The sequence below is a fragment of the Capricornis sumatraensis genome, chromosome 13 (assembly GCF_032405125.1).
Source record: "Capricornis sumatraensis isolate serow.1 chromosome 13, serow.2, whole genome shotgun sequence".
Classification (NCBI taxonomy): Eukaryota; Metazoa; Chordata; class Mammalia; order Artiodactyla; family Bovidae; genus Capricornis; species Capricornis sumatraensis.
In genome coordinates this window covers 73,017,700-73,039,541 of record NC_091081.1, presented here as the reverse complement: position 1 = coordinate 73,039,541, position 21,842 = coordinate 73,017,700, and the positions used below count along the sequence as shown (strand labels likewise).

Below are 21,842 nucleotides of genomic sequence, written 5' to 3'. Positions count from 1 at the left end.
TGGAGGGCCTACAGACTGTAAGAAAAGAAAAGGATGAATGGGGACTTTGTCAGACTAGGGAGGGAGGGTGGGTGGGTGGCAGCTGGCAGGTCCATATTCCATCCCCCCCACCTCTCTCTCTCTATCCATGCATCATCCACCCTTTCACCAGGCAGGTCCTGCATATCTCAGATGGTAAAGAATCTGCCTGCAATGCAGGAGACCCAGGTTCAGTCCCTGGGTTGGGAAGATACCCTGGAGAAAGGAATGGTTACCCATTCCAGTATTCTTGCCTGGAGAGTTCCGTGGACAGAGGATCCTGGGGGGCTATAGTCCATGGGATCGGACAGGACTGAGGGACTAACACTACATATCTGGAGACCAGAGTCCAAAGAACCTGACTTGTCAGGGTGCTCAGGTGCTGTTCTGCCAGATATATCAGAATTCTCACTGCTGGTCTACCCAAATAACCCACTTCCTGGGTCTTTCCTGGCCAGAGCTATAGTATTGCAACTTGAAAACTTTAAATGCTGTTGAATGCAAAATACAACTGAGAGAGGTGATGATTTGCATTACAAGTAACACCTGATACCTTCCTTAAAACAAGTTTTCACTGGGGGAGAAGGAAGGGCAGGGGTGCTGAGGCTCCTAAGACTACTGTGTGGGGAGGAGACAGTGGCTGCGGAAGGCAGGAGCCCCCAGGGCCCACATCTCAGCTCCCACATTTCCTGCTGTCACCTGTGCCTCTGCTCCTAAGGTTGTGCTGCTGTTGATCTGTCCACTTGTGTTTACTGAGTTCTCTTGGAAACCTTCTGCCAATTAAACGGCACTGCTGACTCAGAAGGGTATTATGGTTGGCAGACACTCTGTAGTCACTAACCAGATACAACCAACTGGTTTGCCAGGTCATCCTCCAGGGCCTGCAAAGTTACCAGCAAGCATCTTCATTTGCAGAATAGCAGGATTTTGCCTTCCAAAGTATTTGCAAGCACACAGAAGTGTAAAGCAGAGAGCCAAAGCATACAAAAATTGGTGAGTCGAAGTAGAAGTCACATGGGAGCTCATCACAAAATTCTTGAAACTTTTCTGTAAATTAAAATTTTTTTCAAGTTTCTTTTTAATAAGATGTATTATAGTTTTCAAAAACCATTAAAAGGGAAATGGAGGAAAAGATGTACGGAAACCTTCGAATTATTTAGAAACAACTAAATTCAAGGAAACCATTTACTAGAACATGGGCTTCCCGGGTGGTTCAGTGGTAAAGAACCTGCCTGCCAACGCAGGAGACGCAGGTCCGATCCCTGGGTCAGAAAGATCCTCTGGAGGAGGAAATGGTAACCCACTCCAGTATTCTTGCCTGGGAAATCCCATGGACAGAGGAGCCTGGAGGGCTACAGTCCATGGGGTTGCAAAAGAGTCAGACACAACTGGGCAGCTAAACAACAACAACAACAACAATTTACTAGAACAGAAGCAAAATGCCTGTATGACAGATGGGGAGGCTGGGGGTTGTCAACAGCTCTGTGTGTGTGTTTGTGTGTGAGAGAGAGAGAGAGAAATTTGGTAACCTCGGGAGGCTGTTAGTCTATCTCTGAACCACAAGAGTCATGCCACATTTTACCAAGTGGAGCACATAAACACGGAAAGAATGACTGCCCACAATTGAGGGGAAGGAGAAACACCAGCCTAACTAAGATGAGTATAACTTTGGTGAGTCACTTCCTCTGAGGAGGAAAGTGACTTGTCCCCTGGTAGATTCAGAGATTGAGAGATCACCTGAGCTCTCAGGCTGAATCATGCCACAGGGGTAGCAAACCAGGTCGGAGGAGCCCATAGCCTCTCATGCGGAGCTGCTGCTCACCTTCAGTTCAACATCACCACACCTCCAATTTCAAAACTGAGGTCAACTCAAATCTCTTGGCTACTTCAGCCTCCACACTACTAAGTCCCCAGGAGAATACATGCAACTAAGACAAAGGAAATTCATGCTTATGGCACATTTCTCTTTCAACCTCGAGGGGGCAACGGCCTGGGATTTCTTCTGCTCATCACCCCCGACATTCCCCAGGCCTGAAACTGAATCCGCTCAGTGAGACGGAAGCTTTGGCATGACAGCCTCTGCTCCTAGAAGCCGCGTCCGTGCCAGCGCACACACACGTGGATGGATTAGGCAGAGCTGTGCTGTAAAGCACACACACGCTCGCCTAACGTGTGCTTTTCATTCCAGAAATACTTTTGACGCCTAAGCCACTTCTATGCCTCCCTTGGCCTCAAACAGTCTAAGTGGCTCTGTGCCAGAGGAAGTGTCTGTTTAAAGATGGGGACCTTCTCAAAATTTCTTTACCTCAGAAGATCATAAATAGAACCTTTTAGCGTAATTATGATGGAATAAAGTAGAAAAGGGAAAGAAAAAAATTGCTTTTTTTTTTCTTAAGTGACGTAAAAGAAATACTGGAAATATAAACTATAACATAGAATTATCTTCCATGAGAGTCAAGATTACAGGGTCCAAGTTAGGACAAGTAAGCCAAAAAAAGTACTACCTTTAATGGGAAAGGTTAGTGAGCATTTACCATCTTCTGTGACAAGTGTTTATTCTTGTTTTAAGGCGGCTCAGTGGTAAAGAATCTGCCTGCAATGCAGGAGACCCAGGTTCAATCCCTGAGTCGGGAAGATCCCCTGGAGCAAGGCATGGCCACCCACTCCAGTATTCTTGCTTGGAGAATTCCATGAACCGAGGAGCCTGGCAGGCTACAGTCCATGGGGTCGCAAAGAGTCAGACACAACTGACCAACTAACACACACACACACACACACACACACACACACACTTCAGAGCGAGGTGCAGAGGGGTATTCTAATCATTGTTTTATTCTGGAATGTGTTATACTTTTGTACTTTGCTTCTTTATGACTTCCATCCTGTATCAAAAACCAGTATAAAAGAAGAAAACTATTTTGGTTGACTTGGCTGTCTCTTCCTTTTCTCCACGCTCACTTCCAGATATTTCAGGTTCACTTACAACAAGGAGTGTGAAATCAATAACACTTTGCAGAATCCTTGGGCATCACCAATTGAATTTACAAAATACACTCATCCACCTACATACATACACACACACACGCAGGAAAATAACTTCAAGTTCCACAGTACATACACACTATGAGTACAATCACCTATCCCATTTCCATCAGAAAGGACCTAAAAGACACCTTAGAAATTCCGCTCCAGGACAGAAGGAGGAAAACTTACTTTCTTTCCACTTCTGGTGTTGACACGGCGCTACAGAAGCCAAGCGACTCCTAGGAGAGAAGATTCATAGGGTCAGTGCAGGCAGAACAGCAGGCTTCATCTCATTTTTACATAATACCACTTTTTAAAAAAGACAGAAGCAAAAATAGATGATTAAAGTCACTGTGCTTACTTCGATCTGGGACCGCAGCTGAAGTGACGTGGGGCTGGCTTCGGGTTTCTCCTAAAACAGAACAGATGCTGGTTTAATGAGACTTCCAAACGTGGCACACACCAGAAAAGATAAATAATGTGTAAGAAGAGATGGGGGGAGAGTTGGGAAATGCTAGGTTACAGTGGGAGGAGATAAACAGATTATCTGAAAAAAACTGTTTTTTAAATGAGAGCCCTAGCCTTTTAAAAGTGAACTGTTTTCCAAATTACATTGCTTGACACTGGTGACAGTTTTATTGCAGAAGAGAAAAGCACAATCTAACTGAAGAGTATGGAGAGTTAATGGTAAAATGATTTTCCGGATGAGACTAGGCCGTCACAAAGACACAGAATTTACTACGGTCCATTTATGTCATGAAGTTATAAAGAAGAGGCAGGGGATTCAAGGATTTTAGAGATAAAATCACAGAGGACAATACTCTTCATTTCACAGTTTAAAAAACTGTACCCTTTCGAAAGAAAAAAAAAGATACACCAGTTACCTGTGATTTAAAAATATATTGAAATAAACAGGATAATGACATTATTAGAAGTGCCATGGCTACTACAGAAAAATGAGTTATACAAGTAAACAGAGCGCCACACTGATATTTTTTCATAAGCAGAGAAAAACTTCAAATAGGCGCTAAAGCAAAGGTTCACACCAAAGTGCGGTCCAAGACCAGGGTGGTCCCTGGCTGATCAGTAAGTCATAAGCAGGAAAATGGGCAGTTTTAGAGGAAGGAGTAATATCACCAACATTATACAAGCTTGAAATATGAAATTGTGAAAGTTTTCCGATAATCCTATTGTGTTCTTAAAGATCACTGTCTTCTTCGGGACTACATGCGTACTTTATGAAGACTGTTTTCTTAGCTAACATTAGTCAGCTAACACTCAGGAAATGGGCAAAGATCATCTCAAATTACAAATTCTCACTTGCATCTAATTGCTTTTTTTTTTTTTAGTTTGACTAGTTCATCTTTAGCACAATTATAAATCTAGACCAATATTTTCAAATGCAGCCATGAAATGTAACTCCAAATAAAAGTATGAATGTAAACACAGGAATCCGGTACAAATATAGAAGATAAAATGAGAGTGTTGGAGTGGTCATCTGAGAATGGGGTGATGTGGATAGGCAGACCACAGGAGAAAACTGTTCTAATGGACTGGCAACCCACTCGACTCCAGTTCCAGGACCTCATTTGTCATGAAAAAATATCAGAGTGGTATGAAGTCCCACTGAACTTCTCTCTGGTTAACATTCTCCTGGTTTGTATTACCACTTTCGTTTATAATGATCATGTATTGTCATAAAACAATAAATGGAAATGTTTGAGTTACATTCCAAGTCTGATTGGTATGATGTTAGACTCAAGTGCAATCAACAAAAGGGATATGTACTTTGGAGGTTCTTGGTGCTTAGAAACCTATCTGGTGCCCTGATACCAAACCTTTTAGGATCAGTGCATAGAGAAATTTACAAACTTCAACTGTAGGAAGTAAGCAAAGGCAGACTTGGCAGTTTTTTCATCTTAAGTCTTCCCATTCAGGAGGGTATGGAAGCCTCAGAATTATGACTCAACTCTATTAGTTCCTCTGAAATTTCCTCTGAAATTGTCCTTCTAGCAGCCAACTCCATACTCATCAACACAAAGTAACTGATTCAACTCTTCCTGTCCTCTGTTCTTAACTTTATACTCCAAGTCTCTACTTACGAGATAATGCAGATCATGATAAGAAATTACCTGCTTTTATTGTAATTTTTATCTGCACTTTTCTAATAAATTTTATTTATTGGTGCATCATTTGTTACTCCACATAATAAACAGAATATTTATGGTATATTATGCAAAACGTACCCATTCCTGAATATAAAGCTGATGCTTGTTAACAATCATATTAAATGTTTGATGATCTGGAACAAATACTCTAAAACAATTCATTTTCACGTGTTAGTTTGTCACTTATAATAGACATTTGACAGTGCTGTAGCTACTTAGGAAATTGGTTGGGGGTGTAAGTTTGATGTATAATGCATTACAATTCACCCCATTAAAATAATGGACCCAGTTAGTTTCTGTGCAGAACATCTGTTTTATCAGGAACAGAATATGTTGAACAGGAGATCTCGTGCTGTGATTGTTTCTAGTGCTTTTCCACCCGCAGAGTATGTCACAAACAATGTGATTCAGAGCAAACATTATTAATTTCATCTCTCAAGGAGAGACAACCACCATTATAATGAGGGATTTCTTAGACTAAATGTACCCTAAAGTAAAAACACTACACAAGTGAGGAGAAGCTTCTAAAACTACCCACTAAGTTAAGGACCTATTTGATGTTTGGTGAAAAAACAGATTGGGCTCTTTGGCAAAATTCCACTATAATGATATTGATAGATGTCACATGATATTAATGACAAACATGCGAAAAACTACCATTCTGTCATGCCCTTGGAATATGATGAAACCCATGTGGACCCACCATCGAGCCTAAGAAACAGAACATCACAATAAAGAGTTAACGCTAAAAAAAAAAAAAAAAAAAAGAGTTAACGCTAGCAGGTACTGATGTACAGCTGGATAAAACGCCTTCTGTGCAGACCATGAGACAAGTTTGGAAATGTGTCATACACACTTGAGGAAAACAGTGCTGGACAGTTTTTTATTCTGTTTAGCACTAAAAAAGAAATAGATTTCTTCCACTGCACAATGTGAAATGAAAAGGTGTGAAAGAGCCAGGCAGAAAGAGCACCATCACTGGTACTGTTTGCAGACATGTATGTATACATGTACGTATACATGCATGCAGCAATAAGGGGTATTGCTTACATAATAAAGAAGGATGGATTCAGGTCAAGGTGGGCAGAGAATGTGCAGCACAACAGATGGACCTAGAGATTATCATTCTAAGTGAAGTAAGTCAGGTAGAGAAAGTCAAATACCTTATAATATCACTTATATGTGAAATCTACAAAAATGATACAAATAGACGTATTTACAAAACAGAAACAGACTCAGAAAGCAAATCTAAGCTTATGTAAAATGGAGGGAAGGAGGAATAAATTAGGAGCTTGGGATTAACAGAGACACACCACTATATATAAAATACATTAAAAAAAGGTCCTACTGTACAGTACAGGGAGCTATATTCAATATCCTATGATAAACCATAATGGTTTCTATTTTTTTGGAATACATACACACACACACACACACACACACACACACACACACACAGCTGGATCACTCTGTGGTACACCAGCAACTAACATGACATTGTAAATCAACTATACTTCAATTTTTAAAAATTAAAAGAACTATTAAAAAAAAAAAAGAATGGGCAGAGAAAAGCTCCTCAATATCTTCTTTCCCTGTCCAGTTCCCAGTTTAGGCTCCCCCCTTCTCCATTCCTAATTCAGCCAGTGTAATGAGGGGAATAAGCTATGGTTTTTCCAGCAGTCTTGTATGGATGTGAGAGTTGGACCATAAAGAAAGCTGAGCGCTGAAGAACTGATGGTTTTGAACTGTGTGTTGGAGAAGACTCTTGAGAGCCCCTTGGACTTCAAGATCAAACCAGTCAATCCTAAAGGAAATCAGTGCTGAATATTCATTAATGGGATGCTGAAGCTGAAGCTCCAATACTTCGGCCACCTAATGCGAAAACTGACTCATTGGAAAAGACCTAATGCTGGGAAAGATTGAAGGCAGAAGAAGGAGACGACAGAGGATGAGATGGTTGGATGGCATTACTGACTTGATGGACATGAGTTTGAGCAAGCTCCAGGAGATGGTGATGAACAGGGAGGCCCAGCATGCTGCAGTCCATGGGGTCGTAAAGAGTCGGATATGACTGAGCCGCCGAACTAAACTGAATGAGGGGAATGACACCATCCTAATGGCACAAAGAGAAGAGGAACTAAAGAGCCTCTCAATGGAGGTGAGAGAGGAGAGTGAAAAAGCTGATTTAAAACTCAACATTTAAAAACGGAAGATCATGGCATCTGGTCCCATCACTTCATGGCAAACAGTGAGGAAAAATGAAAACAGTGACAGACTCAGTAGTCACAGTGTGGAATTCTAATCACTAAACTGCCAGGGCGTTCACTAGAAGGATCCTTAAATACCAATGATTGATTATTTCTGCAATGGCTTCTGTATTTCTGAATTGGTGTAAACACCAATGATTATTCCTGCAAAGGCCTCTGTATTAAGTGTGAAAGCACATAATACTTTTATATTTTTAAGCATAATAACTATTCTAAAAAATTAAATCTGATAATAACTTTAGTTTTATCTCAACAATCAAACATTTCTTAAGAAATATCAAAACAATTTCTCAAATTAGGCCATGCCCTGTTTAAAACACTTTCATGAAGTTAAAAAATGTTTAATAACTTATGTCATAAAGCTACGCAAGCAGCTTATGTTTAACAATAAAGGTCCATGATGATTTTAGAAATAATCTCATACTCATAGTTTGACCGAAAGAAACTAAACCATAGTACTATTTAGTTTTTTTAAGAAAGGAATTAGATGACAAAAAAAATTACTGGGGGGAAAAACCTCATATCCATTTCTTGTCAAATTGGACAATTTCTGGAAACAATTCCCTGAATGTTTATTATGTCTAACATGTATGCACATGCATGCTAAGTCGCTTTAGTCATGTCTGACTCTGCGACACTATAGACCATAGCCAGCCAGGCTCCTCTGTCCATGGGATTCTCCAGGCAAGAATACTGGAGTGGGTTGCCATGCTCTCCTCCAGGGGCTCTTACGGACCCGGGGATCAAACCCGCATCCCTTTGTCTCCAGCACTGGCAGGTGGGCCCTTTACCACCAGCACCTCCGGGGAAGCCAGTGTCAAACACAGAAGCAAAAAAAGAAAAGTGTTTCAAGATGACGTAAGTGGTTTCCTAAAACCAAAACATGAGAGCATGTGTGTGCGTCCACCCACTTGGGCATGTGCACACACACTCACACATGGGCAACACACATATACACACAAACACACTCTGCGGTCACACCAGTGAACCAACCAGTGACGTTGCTCAGTCGTGTCCGACTCTTTTCGACCCCATGGACTGTAGCCTACCAGGCTCCTCCATCCATGGAATTTCTCCAGGGGATCTTTCCGACCCAGGGATTGAACCCAGGTCTCCCGCATTACAGGAAGTCGCTTTACTGTCTGAGCCACCAGGGAAGCGGTCACACCAGTCGAGGTCAAATAGGAAACTAAAGTTCTGACGTTCCATGGCTGGGTTTTCACTCTGAAGCGCTACACTCACTGTGCAATATTCCAATGTCAAAATCCACTCATGGCAGAACAGGGCCTGGAAAACAAGTACCCGGCCCTCACTCCCACACCAACTTCGCTTTCATGTTTTTGTGGAAATCCACACCTCTCCCTCCCTTAATGCCGGCAGTGCTGGAAGCCAAAGGAACTTCACAGCTGAGAAAGCAAGAGGGATAAACCCGTCTGCTGTTCCAAAAGCAGGGAGGAATAACATCAGGAGCCCACCGGCTCTGCTTAGCACCAAGTTCTCCTCCTCCACCTCAGGTACAGGAAGAGGAAGGCGGAAAAAAGCAAGAGGGCTGTGTGCTTACAACTTTCAGCCACAAGTGAGATGCAACAGGCTCTTACCAATGTATTCAATGCGTGGCAGCAACAAAGCTCTGAACTGCCCAGCAAAGGTGCTGCTGGTGGTTGATGGGGACTTCCCTGGTGGTCCAATGGCTTAGACTCCACACTCTCAATTCAGGAGGCCTGGGTTCGATTCCTGGTCAGGGAACTAGATCCCACATGCCTTAACTAAAGATCCTACATGTCACAACAAAGCCCTAGCACAGCCAAATAAATAATTTAATTAATTAAAAAAAGACACATGTGAAAAAAAAGACACATGTGGCATTCATCACTTAACAAGGAGACCGAAGTGATGGCAGGGCCCTGCTGGCCATGTATCCTCCCCTTGTCTGACTCCTCCATTCCAGCCCGTCAATGCGGCACGTGTTCATTCTACCCAGTTTTAAACCTCAGTGTTTTCTTGGGAATTTTCTCACTCCCATCACATTAGGAGATGCTGCTTCTCCCTTCTCACAGCCAATGCATCTGCTCTCACAAACACCAGGTTCTTTGCCGTCCCCCTCACAGACCTGGACCACAGTGCACAGCAGAGTGGGAGATGCTGACTTCAAGCTGGTAGAATTATGTTCCAATCTGGCTCCCACTTTAGATCTGTTTTATTTTATTTGGTTTTTCCAATGGCAACAAAAGATAAACAGACCATTTGATTATCTTTTAAGTTCCTTTCCGACTCTGAAACCCCAGGCTGCAGCAGCGTCATGCCCACTCAAGCTCTACTGTCCAATAAACCTTGAAATCCTAATGCTTTGTCTTTGGTATTTAAAGTGCTTCATGCATGATGAGCGAGGAGATCAAACCAGTCTCCTTGGTCAATCCTACAGAAAATCAATGCTGAATATTCATTGGAAGGACTGATGCTGAAGCTGAAGCTCCAATCCTTTGGCCACCTGATTCAGAGAGAGCCGACTCATTGGGAACAAACCCTGATGCTGGGAAAGATTGAGGTCAGAAGGAAGGGGGGACAGAGGATGAGATGGTTAGACTGCATCACCGATCCAATGGACATGAGTTTGAGAAAGCTCCAGGAGATAGTGAAGGACAGGGAAGCCTGGCATGCTGCAGTCTGTGGGATCGCAGAGTCGGACACAACTGAACAACAACATCATGAGCATTAGAATCACCTGGAAGCTGGTTAGAAAGGCAGTCTTGGGCCCCACTTCCCACCTCCTGTATCAAAATCTGCAGTTTACCAATATCCTCATCAATTTGAGAAGCACAGGGCTTTGTACTCTGTGTCTCGTCTATGTTCCAAAATCCTTTTCAAAATGTGGAAAACACAGTGCAGCCAGGATAAAGGTCACATTTCTGAAGGAGAGGCCCATTGAACCAACTGGTCAGCTCATAAACCCTCTTCTTAGAGACTGGGTGCTGGGTCCACTGTGCCCTGAGTGGATGCTTTCCTAATGTTTCACTCTCACTCATGACTGCCTGGAATGCCCTGCTGCTTCCTGTCCACCCAGATCCTGGTCATCCTTCAGCTCCAGCTACAAACCTGTCTCTCCTGTAACCTTCCCTGCCCAGCTGTGTCTTAAACACTATGCCTGAGAGTCCTTATGTGGAGGTACTCTTAGGCTTGGGGCTTCCCAGGTGATGCTGGTGGTAAAAAAAAAACCTGCCTGCCAATGCAGGAAACAGAGACGAAGGTTTAGTCCCTGGGGCAGGAAGATCTGCTGAAGGAGGCATGGCAACCCATTCCAGTATTCTTGACTGAAGAATCGCAGGGACAAAAGAGCCTGGTGAGCTACAGTCCATGGGGTCACAAAGAGTCGGACGTGACTGAAGTGACTTAGCAGACACACACTCTTCTGCTCTCTTTACTTTATTCCCTCAAAGAAAAGGGCTTCCCTGGTGGCTCAGAGGGTAAAACATCTGCTTGCAATGCCGGAGACCTGGGTTCGATCCCTGGGTCACCAAGATCCCCTGGAGAAGGAAATGGCAATCCACTCCAGTACCCTTGCCTGGAGAAAGAATCCCATGGATGACGAATCCAACTCTTGGCGACCCCATGGACTGTAGCCCGCCAGGCTCCTCCGTCCATGGGATTCTCCATGGAGCAATGAACAAGACGGATCCCTCTTCTTGTCGGCGTTTCTCTCCAAAGTCTTGCACAGGCTCTCTGCTTAGGAGAAGTGCTCGAGGGCTATCTATTGATTTGATTTGCTTAAGCTTGTTTATTTTGCCAGTGAATCTGACTCTTCCACTGATTTCTGTTTCAGGTCTCACTGACTGGAACATGTATTTTCATGCTTTAAGACTTCTTTCAGGTTGCAGGGAGTTACATCAGTAAGTAAAAGCAATTCAGCAAATACTCTCAAAATGATCTACAACTTAGATCTGTAAGAACTTAAAAGGAACAGGCGGTATTTAATCACTCTTAAGGTAAAATCTGCAGTGGCCTGTGTGTTCTCAGTCTGGCCCCATACCTTGTCATGCCTTGTTTCACCTAAATCGTTCACAGGTGAAACAGGAAGCGTTCGTCATTTTCAGGTTCCTATAAATAAACTCACAGCTTAGCATATAAAGTTTTTTCTAGTGAGTGAAAGTGAATGGAAAACTACTCCCATCCCACCACATCAAACAAGAAAGTTCCCAAGGAAAAAAAACTCTTTCTTTCCACAGTTGAATGCTACCCCACTGACTGCAACTTTAAAGCCTAACCATAATTCACAGATCAGTGAATTTCTAGAAGCAGTGATAAGAAAGCAACAAAAGTGGCAATTTCTACCTAGCCATTACCGCCCTGTGCTGAGTCTCCTTGCTGCCTTAGCCCTTATTTGTTAGACCTCTCCATGTTGCAAAAATGACTTAGAATGGCTTATGAAACTTAAGTGCAATGTTATAGGATAAAGTTAAAAGACTAATGTAAATGATATAAAGAGGGAGAAAAAGCAAGATTCTGTAGTAAAACCGGTCCATGAATTACATTAGTTCACAAAATACAGGTTATGGAGACCACACATTTGAAGGGGCTAAGCTTTTGAACTGTGGTGTTGGAGAAGACTCTTGAGAGTTCCTTGGACTGCAAGGAGAGCCAACGAGTCCATTCTAAGGGAGATCAGTCCTGGGTGTTCATTGGAAGGACTGATGCTAAAGGTGAAACTCCAGTACTTTGGCCACCTCATGCGAAGAGTTGACTCATTGGAAAAGACTCTGATGCTGGGAGGGATTAGGGGCAGGAAGAGAAGGGGATAACAGAGGATGAGATGGCTGGATGGCATCACCAACTCGATGGACATGAGTTTGAACTCTGGGAGTTGGTGATGGACAGGGAGGCCTGGTGTGCTTCGATTCATGGGGTCGCAAAGAGTCGGACACGACTGAGCGACCGAACTGAACTGAACTGAACTGAACTGAAGCTTTCTAATGTTTAATGCAAAAAAGACATCAGTTAAAGACTGACATTACCCATCTTGCCTGGAGAATTCCATGGACAGAGGAGCTTAGTGGGCTACAATCCATAGGGTCGCAAAGGGTCAGACACAACTGAAGTAACTAAGCACATAGCACAAGGTAAGTCAAAAGATACAGGGCTATTCCTGTGAGTGAGAATTTCTCCTTTGAATTCTGGCAGAGAGTACACCAGATCTCCCTGACCAACATCACAAGCCAGGTCCCTACAGAACTGTCCTCCAAGTGCTTTAACTTCAGCAAAGCTGGAGGCAGGCCTGAGACCCCCTAATGTAAGCGGAGGGGCCTCCCAAGGGGGCATCCATGAACTGCACACGCCCCCACCCCCTACTGACTGGCAGTACCCAGGACCCAGGATGGGGGCAGAACTCAGTTTGGGGAGAAAACAGATACATTCTGCCATCATGATGCATGGCTGTGGTAAAACACAGGGGTGTTAGTAAACGTTAGATGAACTGGTTAAAATCAAGGATAATTTGAATCTAAGAGTGTCAAGCTTGGTGCTCTCAAGCGTCATTTCAAATGAGGTCGTTTAACTTCTAAACTGTCTTAGGAGATGATGTACTGGATCTTTCAGGCTACAACTGGAACAGCGTTGAGTACAGAGCAGGCACCAAGCATCTTGCAGAAAGACAGGGATAGGACCTAGACCGTGGCAATGACAATGGATCATTTCAATGACGTGTGCCATGGTAGAAGCATACACATGTTCATTCTATGAATAAAACTAACACAGCGTCTCATGTCATAGAAGTGTAAAAACTAAAAGGCACAGTGTCGTAAAGATATTTTAATCATCTTTTCTAAAAAGTTGTATAGTTCAGGTTAATTTATTGACGCCAACACACAAATGGCCACTGCACTTCCCAGTGGTGGACACCATGATGTCCAGCCACTCTGGATGGTCCATCCAGACTCAGTGTTGTAAGAACAACGTGCAGAGATCCAGATTCACAAAGAGGTTTTCTGGGTAATCTCATTGCCGAGGGGGATTGATTAACATGAGAGAAGAGTGATGGAAAGCAACTAAATGGGGCTGCTTGTTTTAAATTTCTCTCCAGGACTTCCCTGGTGGTCCAGTGGTTAAGAATCTGCCTGCCAACGCAGGGGACGCAGCTTCGATCCCTGGTCTGGGAGGATTCCACATGCTGTGGAATCCATGAGCCACAACTCCTGAGCCCTCACTCTAGAGGCCCCAGCCTGAAACTACTGAGCCCGCACTCTACAGAGCTTGTGCTCTGCAACGAGAGAAGCCCTCTGCAATGAGAAACCCCCACAAGGGAGGGTAGACCCCACTCACCGCAACTAGAAGCCCACGTGCAGCCATAAATAAACAAATAAAACTTCTCTCTGCTGTCTCTTCATTTATTCTTCTATCTAATCATTCTTTAATTTAAAAAATATTTATTGATCATACACGGTATGCTAAGCACTGTTCTAGTCAAGAAGGATAAACACTGAAAAAGATAGTTGCTGCCCTCACGGAGCTGACGTTCTAGTGATTTCAGAAGTCACTCATGGGAATTATTTGCACTTAATGTCTAAATCACAGACCCAGGGGTTTCCCTGGTGGTCCAGCGGTTTTAAGAATTCACCAGCCTGGGGAGGAAGGTGGGAGGCCGGTTCAAGAGGGAGGGGACACAGGTATACCTATGGCCGATTTGTGTTGATGTTTGGCAGAAACCAACACAATACTGTGAAGCAATTATCCTTCAATTAAAAATAAATATTTTAAAAAGACAATAAGCAAATATATATAGATCCAAATAGGTAAATAAACAAAAATAGACGTGATTACAAAAAAAAAAAAAGGAGAGAGAGAGAGAGAGAGAGAATCTGCCTGCCAATGCAAGAAATCCCAGTTCCATCCCTGGTCCAGGAAGATCCCACGCCCTGGGGGTGGCGAGGGGGAGCCTGCAACTGAGACTGTATACCACAGCTACTGAGGCTGCGCTTTAGACTCTAGAGCTCGTGCACTGCTACGAGAGAGTAGTCCCCACTCACCACAACTAGAGAAGGTCTGAGCACAGCAATGAAGACCCAACAGAGCCAAAAATAGATTAAAAAGTTTAAAAAAAAATCACAGGCCCCATATTCCTTTGTTCTAGCAGGTGCTATACAGGCAGGTGCTATCTGGACCACTGTGCTCAGTTCTGGTTGCCACATCTTCCAGAGGATACCGTAAACCAAGAGAACCTTCACTAGAAGGGTGTCTGGAAATGGACTCATACAAACGAGATCAATAGGACGAACTGGGACTATTTACTCAGAGAAGAAAAGAAAAATGCAAACATGGGAAGGGCTTCCAGGGAGAGAGGGCAGACAGCCTTATGCACCTTCCCACGTGGCACAACATAACAGGTCCTTCTACAGAGGGGGTGGCGGTAGGGGGGACACCGAGGCTTCCCAGGTGGCTCGATGGTAAAGAATCTGCCTGCAAGAGACTCAGGAGACATGAGTTCTATCCCTGGGTAGGGAAGATCCCCTGGAGTAGAAAATGGCAACCTACTCCAGTACTCTTGCCTGCAGAATTTGATGGACAGAGGAGCCTGATGGGCTTCAGTCCATGGGGTCACAAAGCACAGGACATGACTGAGCACAGCACACAGGGGGCAGGGTGGGAGGAGAAGGGGCTGAGGGAAAAAAACATTTATTACGTGACTTCCCTGGTGGCTCAGATGGTAAAGCGTCTGTCTACAATGTGGGAGACCCAGGTTCGAGCCCTGGGTTGGGAAGATCCCCTGGAGAAGGAAATGGCAATCCACTCCAGTACTATTGCCTGGAAAATCCCATGGACAGAGGAACCTGGTAGGCTGCAGTCTATGGGGTTGCAAAGAGTTGGACATGACTGAGCAACTTCATTTTCATTGACAATATCAGAGTGTTAGTGGAAACAATAAATATTGAATTGGTAAAAAATTTCCAAATACAATCTTCTTAATTTTTTAAAAACAGAACTGTGGGCTTATTTACTTAAGAATAACTTAAAAATTAGGATACATAAGCGAGACTGCAGCAAAACTTTTAAGGGTAAGTAAGCTCTTGCTGCTCTTGGTCATTTCTTAACAAGAAGTTCACTCTCACAGCTAAGTGAAATTTAGGCCAAAGATTTTGGCCATTTTTATAACCACTGAAAAATACTTAACAGCAATTTATACTGCAAGAATTTAACAGCACTTTGAGTAACATCACAGTAAAATTTCCTACAAAAATGTAACAGATTTCAAATCTACCTGAAAATTCTCATAGTAGGTATGACAAAATGACCAAGTTCTAGTGTGCAGACTTGTGCATCCAACGTCCATCCTGAAGCTAGCTCAGCCACGGAGCCAAAAGATTCCCGTGTCTCCACCATGTCTGACCACTATACCATGAACTGCACCTTGAACCATACTCATCCAACATTTCCAAGGCCCCGTGATCATCACATTCGGCAGAACAGTGCTGGACAGCTGGCTGATACAGTGCGAGCCATCACGGAGCTTGCTGCCCAGAGGAATCACAACAGGTTCCATCTTGGGTCACACTCCAATGAGCCCTAGAACAGCGTTTCTGCTTTTAGCACCTTGCAACCGCCCAGAGGGCTTGTTTAACACCATTGCGGGGACCCTTCCCAGAATTCCAGATTCTGTCCATCTAGGGTGAGCCTGCTGATTTGCATTAAGACCAAGTTCCCCGGTGAAGACCACACTGCTGGCTGGGGAGCCACGCTTTTTTTATTACTTACTTATTCACTTATTTTTGGTTGTGCTAGGTCTTCGTTGCTGTGCACAGGCTTTATCGAGTTTCGGCAAGTGGGGACTACTCTTCAGTGCAGTGGGGAGCACAGCTATAGGCCTGTGGGCTTCAGTAACTGCAGCACGCAGGCTCAGCAGTTGCCACTCATGGGCCCTGGAGTGTGTGGGGCTCAGCAGTCACAGCGTCCAGGCTCTAGAGCATGGGCTCAGTAGTTGTGCAAGGGCTCAGTTGCCCCATAGCGTGTGGGATATTCCAGGACCAGGGATCGAACCCCTGTGCCCTGCATTGGCAGGCAGATTCTTGACCCCTGGACCACCAGGGAAATCCTGGGGAGCCATACTTTGAGAACTGCCGTCCCAGACCAGGCAGGGTTGCTTCAAATTCTGGATTCAATGGCCTGGAGGTTAAAGAGATCTGTGTATCCTGAGTCACATCTAAACTCCAGCCTGGTCTTCCATTCTCGAGGAGGAGATGATCAAGACTAATGATTTTAAAATAAAAAGGATGAGCTTTAAACATCACTTAAAGGTGGAGGGGGCAGGTAAAGCCAGGTGTCCAACACTAGAATAAGTTATTTACAACATGTGGAATCTGCATAACTGGAGGATTTGAGATCATGACCATGTTACTATCTGCTGTCTGGGATGCGGGCTATTTCAAAAACTGATCCAGACCTCTGTCAACTATAATGATTCTATTACTTATGTTGCAGTGTAACAGCTGGAAATTAAATAAGACTTTGAGGGATAATTTACTTTTTCCATTATATTTTTACAGGAAAATGAACTACAAGTCCTAACCCAGTGACTCAAATGTTTTAGACTGAATAATCTTTGGAAGTTGGTGACTACCTGTAACTGAACAAACATTCATGTATTTATTTATTCAACCAATATTTCTTAAGGGTCACCTTTATACTTAGCTGACATGCTGGGAACTGGAAGTATAAAGAAGAGTCGCTGAACTTCAGGAACTCTTGATCAAGTAAGATGAACATAACTGAGAAAATAAAAAACCCAAAGCCTCCACATTATCATATAAATAACATCTGATCTGATTAGTATGCAGAGTGTGTGAATATGGATTTTATAAAAGTACGTAGCCTCACCAAACTGGAGATACCAAATTTAAATGAATCCTCTAAGAGACTGACTCACATTTTGTCATGAGTTAGAGCATTATTATTGTTGTCTTTGTAGCTGTAAAAATCAAACACCATCATGACATGTAACCATTGTTCTTTCTCAGTCTTTGCATCACATTTTCAAACCATCTTTAAAACTTTTTTAACCATCTTAAAAAGCCTCAGAATCACTGACAGGCAGTGACAATCCAGTATTCTAAAGTCGTCAGTGACAAACTTTTACTTCTGAAAGAAATGAACTTTTGAATTAATAGTAATGATGTGACTGTGTACATGCTCAGTTGTGTCCGAGTCTTTGTGACCCCATGGACTGTAGCCCACCAGGCTCCTCTGTTTGTGGGGTTTTCCAGACAAGAATACTGCAGTGCGTTGCCATTTCCTTCTCTAGGGGATCTTCCCGATGCAGGGACAGAGCTCGAATCTCCTGTGTCTCCTGCATTGGCAGGCAGATTCTTTATCACTGAGCCACATGGGAAGCCCAATAGTAATGTTATAAAACATTTAAAAACACACACATAAATGTCATAGTGTTTGATTAAGAAAACTAAGAATAAAATAAAAATTGGAAACTCAGAAGTTGAAACAACTGCCAAATTTTAGCCCAAGGCAAACTTCTTACTGCTGTATTTTAAGTGCTTGAAAAATCAGGTTTATAATGGAAACACAGACAGACCAAGCTCTGATGTAATATACATAAATGATATGTTTCTGTTCTTGTATAGTGATTTCCCTCCTCTCTAAACATTAATCTTTGAATGACTTACTCCATAAATTATTGAACTTAGTTCAAAAGCAAATGAAATCTAAAATACCCATTTACTGAATGGCTACAGTGCCATGTTGAAATTACTGTGATTTATCTCTTTCGTTAATGGTTACTGTAGCAAACGTACTTCATTGCTCAAAATTATTACCTGGTAGCACAGTTTACTCTAGTTTAAGCATAAATCTACCCCCCTATTCAGAACAGCAGCTGTTTGTCAAGATCTTGTTCATTGTTCACTCAGCCACAGCCATGAGGCTCGACTTTTTCTTTTTACATCCTGAAAGTGTATCTATACGTACACTGAGGTACACTGAGGTACATATAGATGGCATGCATATTTGGGGGAAAGCAATTAAACTTGCATGCCCTATGATTGCTGCAGTGGGGGAGGGGTGAGGTAGAGCACCATTTACCCACTACTGAGCTCACTCCCTGTGCTCATATGCGACGTGACTCTACCAGCTCAGGCTCTGAACGCAGACCTCTCTATAGAACGATTGCATTTCTCACACGTTACTGCTCGCAGGTACTACAGTCACAGCAACTGAGCTGTTGTTGCTGTGGTTACAGAGAGAGATTCTGGTTTAGAATCCAACTTCTCATCTGCACCAAGAGGAAGACCTCCTCCTCATTTCCAGTCTTATGATTTGGTTGGTAGAAGAGTTGAGGAAAATGTCTATTCTTCATCTAGAGAAAATCTGGCTGCATACATGACAATGGGCTAAATGGTTTAATATATAGAGAGAGAGTGCTGCTAAATAAATAAGAAAAACACTACTTTAGATAGAAAAATGGGCAAACAACTTTAAGAGATGAGCCACAAAACAAGATATTTTTTAAAATGCACTCTTAAAGAATTGAAAACACTATGAGAATACCTTTCACCAATCAAACTGGTAAAGTTTTCTTTTTCTTGATAATATTAAATACTGAGAAATACAAAATTTAAGAAGCATAGATACGGGATTCCCTGGTGGTCCAGTGGTTAAGACTCTTAGCTCCCAATGGAGGGAGCATGGGCTCGATCCCTGGTTGGGGAACTAAAATCCCACATGCTGTGTGTCCAATAAATAAAATAAAACAATTTAAAAAAAAAAAGGAGCATAGATATGCTGCTAATGGAAGTGCAAACTATACACTATTTCCAGATGGCAGTTTAACAGTGTTTGTGGAGTCTTTAAAATGTTCCTACATTCAGCCTGCTAATAAACTCACATCTAACAATCTAAAGTATAATAAATTATGAAAGTGAAGATGTACATTTATAGATATTAATGGTTACTTATTTTTATAATAACAGAAGATGTACATTTAAAAATATTCATGGTTACTCATTTTTATAATAACAAAAAACATTTAAATAGCTTGAATTGAGGAGTACATAAATAAACTATGATACATTCGCAAGATAAAACGGTATATAACCATTAAAAATCACAACTCTGGAGAGTATTTAACAAGTGGAAAGTGTTCTCTATAGAAGGTTAAGAAATATAAGCAAAAAAAAAAATATATATATATATATAAGCAAGCACGCTGTATCCACAGCTTGATTCCAAAGTGTATTTGGGTAAATGCGTGAACATATATAGAATGTAAACTCCACCGGGCAGAAAATTCTGTATGTTTTGTTCACTGATGTACCCCAGAACCCAGCAGTGTCTGGCACTTAGTAGGTATTCACTGCAGTCTGGGAGGAAATAACCTAATATGTGGTTAAATCTGAGATGGGGATAGGGATCAGAGGTTTAAGCATAACTAAGTTTGTTTTTTAGGCATTTCTGTATTTTCTAATTTTTCTGTATGGTGTACGTACTACTTTTACAACCCCAAAGCAAGACAAAAATGTTTCTATTTGAAATGTATTTTTTCTAATGCTATTTCTTCTGTAGAGCTAGAGTCAGATTTGGTTCAAAATTTACACCCACATGCAACACACTCTCAAGATTCTATACCGTAACGGACTTAGAAAACCCAAGGCATAGTAGAGGTATGTTAATTGTGTTAAATCTCACATGATAACTGATTTCTTTTCTACAAACAGATATTTATGGGAGCCTTGTCATTTAAGGATACATTATTCATGTCATGTGGCAGTCTGGTTGGGAGGGGAGTTTGGGGGAGGATGGATACATGTATATGTATGTCTGGGTCTCTTTGGCATGCACTTGAAACTATTACAACATTGTTAACTGGCTATACCCCAATATAAAATAAAAGGCTTAAATTAAAAAAAATAAAGATACATTATTCAGCACACAAACACACACTTCACTGTACTTTATTTTTTTTAACTGCATTATAATACTGAATATTTTGAAACATAAATAACTTGGAATTTTCTTCACAGAAAATTTGCTTTCCTTTCCCTTTTGCTTCAACTGCCTTGTCAAATTCTCCTTTCCCATAGCATGGAAAGATAAAATTGGAAGCATTTCCTTGTTGTCTCTTAACTAGCCTCAGTCACCTAAATATCACCAGGGTGTTAATTAGAAAATGGTTATTTCATATAAAATTATGCATATTATATGCACAGAGAAATTGCATGTATGCAAACAGTAAGCCAATTTGCCCCTGGCAGGTAGCACTTTTTTCCTTAGCAAAGCAAACAAACAGAAGCCTCAGAAGAGGACAAACAGGAAACACACTCGGACCTGATCTCCAAGGGCAGAAAACAGATGAACAGCCGTTCCCTAGCATCTGCAGCAGGACTGATAAAAGCAGAGCCTCAAACACAATGACCAGTGTGCCTGGGAAACTGACAGGGGAGCAGGCTGTGTCCCTGAATATGGCATGTCCCTCCAAGGCTGCAATGAACATAGACAATTGTGACTTGGAGAAACGAGAGAAAAAAAGAATCTTGCATGGAACAGCCAGGTCTGTCAAGAAAAAAAAGGCACAATCCATGCAGTGATATGGTATCACTTCTAAATCACCCAAATTATTTCCTTCCTATCAAGCTAATATACACACACTCAAAACACTAACACTTGAATTTTTCATTCATTTCATAAAATTCGGGGCTTCCTTGGTGTCTCAGATGGTAAAGAATCTGCCTGCAATGCAGGAGACCAGGGTTCAATCCCTGGGTGGGGAAGATCCCCTGGAGAAGGGAATGGCTATCCTTTCCAGTATTCTTGCCTGGAGAATCCCATGGACAGAGAAGCCTGGCAGACTACAGTCCACGGGGTTGCAAGAGTTGGACACAACTGATCGACTACACTTTAAATTTTTTCACTTTCATAAAATTCAACAAAAAGGGAACCTGAGTAGAGCGCTCACCTTTACCACAAAACCTTAAGCTAGGAGAAACAAAGGGCACCCTATGTATATGTTTTAAAGGTTGCGCATATACAGTTTGAAAGTTGTTACGAAGAGGCTCTTTAAAATATTCCAAATTTTAGTCACCAGACACATGACCTGACAAATTCATGAAAATGTCAATTAAACTAAAAAGAAAATGATCTTTGGAAATACAGAATTCAGTTCTTTGTCATAAAACATTCACAGAGCAGTAAGTAACCCCTTCAACTCTTCCAAAAATGTTTTAATGTTGGGATGAGCAATGCAGCACAGGAGAATGACTGAACAGGCAAGAGACGGAAAGGTGGTTATAACTGCCAGGCAAGAGTCAGCGATGGGGAAAAGACTGGTTACATCAGAACTGTCGAGGGCCTTTACAGTCATGGTTCAGAGTCTGGAAGGTAA

The 21,842-nt window shown here is 42.3% G+C and overlaps 1 protein-coding gene across 1 annotated transcript in view; it reads right to left on the bottom strand.

Annotated features, from left to right (window-relative positions):
• The window catches only part of SASH1 (SAM and SH3 domain containing 1), a 193,914-nt gene that overhangs the window by 100,434 nt on the left and 71,638 nt on the right, over nt 1–21,842 (bottom strand). Inside the window, exons 3-4 of the mRNA XM_068985545.1 lie at nt 3,404–3,454; nt 3,232–3,281 (exon numbers count right to left, since the gene is read on the bottom strand). Of these exons, the coding sequence (XP_068841646.1) occupies nt 3,232–3,281; nt 3,404–3,454 (101 nt within the window). The remainder of the gene's footprint in view (nt 1–3,231; nt 3,282–3,403; nt 3,455–21,842) is intronic.